The sequence below is a fragment of the Gigantopelta aegis genome, unplaced genomic scaffold (genome assembly GCF_016097555.1).
Source record: "Gigantopelta aegis isolate Gae_Host unplaced genomic scaffold, Gae_host_genome ctg6170_pilon_pilon, whole genome shotgun sequence".
NCBI lineage: Eukaryota > Metazoa > Mollusca > Gastropoda > Neomphalida > Peltospiridae > Gigantopelta > Gigantopelta aegis.
In genome coordinates, this window is record NW_024534872.1 from 12957 (window position 1) to 19113 (window position 6157).

A 6157-nucleotide genomic window follows, 5' to 3' on the forward strand; every position below is an offset into this window, starting at 1 on the left:
AATAAGACTTCGTCCATGCAGTTGCATTTCCTCTGACAGTTTTACGTCTTTTATTTCCTACTACGATTCTGTCTCAAATTATGTCTTCGTATATGTTATGAAGTCACATTTCTATGCTAAACTATAGTAGCATGTAAATAAATGCATATCAACTGAGTCTCGTCTTCTGTTTTTCTGCAGTTAAATTTAGCTCGCTGATTTAATAGTGTTGCGCTGCTTCAGAAAATAATTCTCGACTTAATTCTTGCTATCGTGTATTCTTCTGTTTTCTGGTTATTGTTACTATTCATGTAGTCCTTAGATACATTTCATGAGTACATTGTATCTAACAGCAACATAAATGATAGTATGACCTATAGTTATCTTATGTGAACCTTTTCCCTAATGTTCAGTTGTTATAGTGACATTCTATGTAAACTGATGAAGACCAGGTAATTCCCCAAGTTTTTAACAAAGGGAAGACAGTTCATTCATGGAACAATCTGATTGGTCAATCCTATATACATGTATATATAGCAATATTGTATTAGGGTATAAAACTAAGTGATTCTCTGAAGCAACTCAATAATTACTCTGTAGTAGTTGGTTGTCTTCAATCTTATATTCTACATTGACTAAAGATGTTAAGATATATCACAGTTTTGATAATCACACTAGTTTTTAGCAGTGAAATCGTTCTAGTGAGACTTGCAAACATTGTTGTCAGCAATTACCAGGATACGATTCAAAGTAACTCAGATGATGATGAATTTATCAAAGAAATAGAGAGTGTGCAATCTGGATGTGAATGCAATCGTACTCGAAGTCCATCTACTATGAAGTCCATGGAAAAATAATTACTGGAATCATTCAGCCACATCACATTTATATCACTGATAATGGTGAAGTATTTATCTCAGGATGGGGAGATGGTTATGTCCATAAATTTGATAAGTATGGCAACTTTCCAAAAGAAATTTGCTATTCCGGAGGGTAAACCAGCTGGAGTGATGTGTAAAAGGTAATCGAGTGTATGTTGCAAGGTTCTAATGCTGACAAAATTTATGAGTATTCAATGATGGAGTCTTGAATGGTGAAAAAGTAGGACAAAACAATCCAATTGCACTTGCTGTGGACAGTGATGATAAACTCTATGTCTCAGAATGGAAATCTGGAAAAATACATGTGTATAACTCAAATGGTAACAAATCCCATGTCATCACTGGTATAGAAACATACCCTTGTAAAATCCAATTTGATTCTGATGACAACTTACATGTGAGTACTCATTTCAAAGGAGTCTATATCATTACTAAGTCTGGACATCATATCAGTCAGTAAAAATCAATGGTATAACTTATGGTGATGGGTTTATATAGATTGTTATGATAACATGTATGCAGTTGATCGCTCCAGTCCAAGTGAAGTCTATCTTTGTAGTAAAAATGGGCATACCAATGAAAATTATCAGGGGCTTTACTGAAGCTATAGATGTAAATATTGGCTCCAGATGGAAACTAGGTGGGTTGCAGATATTGGTGCTAATAAAGTCTACCTTTATTAAAAGTCTGATGGTTTTTTATTTTGTAATTTTCCTTGTAAAGTCACACTCTTTTGTAGTTTTTAGTGATAATACATAGAGGAATATTGATGATATGAAGATTACTTTTTGTCAATATGATTATGGCATATGGACAAAGTCACAGATAGATAGATGTATGGACAGGGTCTGGACGATAATGAAGGTATAATGTGTAGTGACTTTGCACTTTGGACTGAATTATAATATTAATAACGTTGGTTAGTCTATATATTGGTACATTTCAATTTAAAAAAGAGTTGTTATGAGTTGCAAATTTACCACAATGAGCTCCTAGAAATCTTAATAGAAATCCCAGCAGAGACAGTATTCCAAAACAGATCAAAGAGAATCTCTACAAGAAATAGATCTGCTCCCTTGGGTTGGTTAACAGGAGTAAACCAGCCCAACAGCCACAACAAAGATGTACAAGGTGTGGAAAGAACCTCCCATGAAAGAGAATCATGCCTGCTAGACTAACCAAATGCTTCAAATGTGGTAAGACCAGGACACTTTCATAGTTTGTGTAGGAATACTGTTAATAATGTTGAAACTAGGACAAGAAAGTGACTCAGAGAACTCTAATAGTGACAGTGACTGGAAGTTTTTGGGAGGTGTTACTGGAATAAACATAACCAAAACAAAACTAAACTAAACTGGAAACTGAACTGAATCGACGAATGATTAAATTTAAAATAGATACAGGAGCTGATATTACCTTGATCCCATCAACTACATGTTTTGAGGTTACTACTGAATACTAAAGGGTCATTTTGCTTTTAAATTAAAATTTTTTTAATTACACTCAAAATTTTTTATATCTACAGCTCAATTTCATTTTTAATCTGTATTATGCATGATGTACACATTAAAAGTTTACATTCAAAGGAACCTCATCAAGATCTTTACATATGGTTGATATGGTTGGAAGTCAAATTGACGCTACATTTTATAGTTAAATTACAGAAGCCGAAGGCGGCCATCCATTTTCTACATCGTAATTTCATGTTCTACTTCGAAGTTTTATTTAAAAATTCCAATTCTACTTGGGTTTTCCCAATTCCAATTCTATTTTCTATCCTTCGATGGAATATTTAACAACTAAAATCCTTTATCCCCACCCTAACCAGAGACGGCTCGCGTGCTCGCTTCAGTTTATTCAGGTCAATACAGTGAAGCGCGAGCACCCGCGAGCTGTCTCGAAATGGAGCGAAGCGACATATTTCAGTTATGGTGGGGTATAGGATTTTAGTTGAAAAATATAGAAATAGAATTGGAAATCGGTAAAACTGGAAAGTAGAATTGGAATCTTTTTTGGAAAACTTCAAAGTAGAATACGAAAATTACGAAGTAGAATTCCTTCGGCTTCCGTAAGAAGTAGCCTTGTGTAAAAGTTTTGACATATTGCTACTCCACCATTAAATCAAGTCACAATTGTTTAAAATAAATTGATTAATCCCCTAATTCATGAACATCAGGCTACATACATTCCTACAAAATACACTAACATGATTTTCCATAATAATAGCCTTGGCCGGCACTTATTATGTCAAGCTCTAAGAAAATAAGGTCAATTCTATATCCATACGTTAGTTATCTAAACAGTATATGGTTTAACTTTTCCTCAATAACTTTGCTATGTTCATGTATAACCATATATTGGTTAAATCAACGATCAATATATACATGATATCTATAATTATATTCATAGCAATGATTTATATTGCTAATTAGTCAGTAATGGCAGAAAGGTGGAGATCTGAAGGTATACCAGGTCTCTCTGGTAATTATGAAGTAGGATGTACTCATATGATGCATCAAGATCTTCATTTACGACTGTTACTACCCTACTGAGAAAGATCTGGCTACAAAATTGAATATGCTAAGTATCTTCCTCATCCTAACTATTTGAAGGCATTCTTGGATATTGTTGATGTCCCTTATCAAGTATATTGCTGAAGTACAACAAATACATTCATGTAAGTTATGTCACAACTTTTCTACTATCAGCATGATGTTATATCTAAATGTAATACAAAAAGGAGGTCAAAATCCTCCCATTCAGGTAATAGTGCTTGATGTATCCACTGCAATATCTATGCTTGCATGATAATCATCAAGGTATTGCATTGGAGAATGCAGACTTTATTACTTGAAAAATAAAACGTATAGTCGGTAAATGACTTAGTTATTTTTATAGCTATTTCAATAAAACATTTCCTTTATTTATAGTGCCCAGAACTCCTGCACTGTGAATTCACCTCTTATACAATGTTCCTCAAAAACATTTTTTTTAGCGCCAATAAATACATTACAAAAGGATTCCCAGTTGTTGTATTCAGTCATGGACTATCTGGTCACTTCTTTGCCTATAGTGGTATTTGTAGTGATCTTGCTTCTCATGGTTATGTTGTTGCTGCTGTTGAACATAAAGATGGCTCGGCTCTACTTGCTTCTGAAAAGAGTAGTACCAGGTCCTGGAGTTCAAGTGGGGACAATATGACCAATATGTTGATGAATGGGATCCCCAAAACAATGAAGTTATGCCTATTTCTGATAATCAAATGGGAAATGCTGGTTTCCTTTAACAAATAAGCAGGTAAAACAAAAAATATAAATAATAAAGTCGTCAAAAATAGGATGTAGATAAATTAGTGACTATTAAAGATGTTCTGCACAAAATGCATAACTTTACGAGAAATAAACAGTCTAAAAGAAATCCTAAGCTGAGATTTAAACGAAGACCTTCTAAAGTTTTGGATGCATTAAGCCTTAAAAAGGAAAATCAATGCAAATGTACACTATGTGCATGATTATACAAATTCACATGAGTCTCTACTTTAATACTTCAACAAATTAAGAACCACAGATAAATTGCAATGATAATTGATGATTATGTTACTACTATACTACCTCTATAATCAGTTATTAAACACATAAAATGTTAAAATTATCATTTATTTTTTTAGATTAGACAGCGTGCTAAAGAGGTGCGACAAGCCTTAGATATACTACACCTCCTTAATGAAGGTGGTGATGTACATGACATGTAGGAGGGACACTTTGACTTCACTCAGTTCAAAGGTTGTTTAAACATGGAGTTAGCTGCTGTCGCTGGTCACTCATTTGGTGGAGGTACTGTTGTACAAGTACTAAGTAAGATCCAGATTTAGGTAACCTTTAATATGCAGTTTTGTAGAATATGATTTCACCTTATTTTTATTTTAACGAGGTAAAAACAAATTGATTACCTTCAATCATACTGTTGATTATAGAGGTTTTTCACATATCAGTCATTAGACATTTGTAATATCTAATATTCATTCATATTTTCTTAGGTGTGGTATTGCATTGGATACCTGGATGTATCCACATCCATAGAGATATCTATAAACATGGTATACATTCAACCATTAACATTTATTAACTCGTTTCGACTTTCATGGGATGAAAATATTACTTGCATAATGAAACTGGTAAAAACTACTTCTAAATCAGGTTAATATACTTACATAGTCTGTCATTAAAAAGTACATTATGTCTCTAAGGGAAAATATAAACATTGTATTAAAGTGTACCTATATCAATGTACTGAAAGTATGACTCAATAGCTCTGTACTATAGTACACTAACTTAATAACTAACTAAACTTAATATGATTTCTTACCTATTCTTATTATATAGGATTGAGTGATTGTACAATATATACTATAATGTAAGCAATTAAAGCAAATATATTCTACAAACTCTTTTTGATAACTCTGTTTTAAACATAGAGGCAAGCACACACTTTATGTCAAACTGATGTTCCTTTTATTCCATTCTGGAGCACTAAAGAAATTGACAAATCCTTCCTTGGATAAGTATATGGCACACAAAGTGAATATGGAACTTTGTCATGCTTTTCTAAAAAGATTTCTAATACAAAGTTAGATGTCACAGCAAATACTAATAGCTTCATAATAACTATAAAGTATGTAAGTTATGTGCAATTCTTAATTCTATAGATCCTAGTTATTGTGGATATGTACCTATCTTAGATGGAGGAGAAGGTGCCTCTGAACACATTCTATATAGGGACTAATATTAACTGGAAGGAAGAGAATAACACAGATGAGATTGCCACAGCGAACCAACAAGATCTAAAGATGCCCATATTCTAAAAAGCCATTTATAGCCGTAACAATTGATTGCTCTTTTTTAATGCCATTGTTTATAACAATGAATACTATAAAATGAATATTCCTTTTAGACACAGACCAGTGACAAACATTCCTAAGACTATAGTTATACATGAAGTCCAATGACAATCTGCTTTAAACTAACTTCCACACTTTGTGGACTTATTAATATTATCTATGTTTTATTACATGCGTAGTTTATTGTTCAGTACCTTTGGGTGTGGTTTTTAAGTTAAAGTGTGTCGGTTTCAATTACGAGACGTATCGATATAATGGCGACAAAAATCGGGGCGTAGTTCTTATAAATCAATTACAGCTCTCATGAGTGTGATGTCAGTAAAGTGGAAAAAGAGTGGAATTGTAAAGGTAGAAGGAAATACCAGCTCCATCGGTAGCTATGAAGTAGGCTGTACTCATT

At 33.1% G+C, this 6157-nt stretch overlaps 1 protein-coding gene across 1 annotated transcript; it reads left to right on the plus strand.

The window, feature by feature from the left end:
* The first annotated feature begins 935 nt into the window (after positions 1–935).
* LOC121366565 (platelet-activating factor acetylhydrolase-like) lies at positions 936–4611 on the plus strand. The gene is made up of 3 exons (XM_041490953.1): positions 936–1000; positions 3856–4135; positions 4528–4611. The coding sequence occupies exons 1-3, from the start codon at positions 936–938 to the stop codon at positions 4609–4611; spliced, it is 429 nt and encodes a 142-aa protein (XP_041346887.1).
* Positions 4612–6157: the final 1546 nt, after the last annotated feature.

Bases quoted from the DNA above. Each gene is read 5' to 3' on its own strand.
- LOC121366565 (XM_041490953.1), top strand. From the start codon at position 936: ATGGCAACTTTCCAAAAGAAATTTGCTATTCCGGAGGGTAAACCAGCT. The intron at 1,001-3,855 runs GTAATCGAGTGT...CATTTTTTTTAG, and splicing joins GCTGGAGTGATGTGTAAAAG to CGCCAATAAATACATTACAA. The intron at 4,136-4,527 runs GTTTCCTTTAAC...TTATTTTTTTAG, and splicing joins TAATCAAATGGGAAATGCTG to ATTAGACAGCGTGCTAAAGA.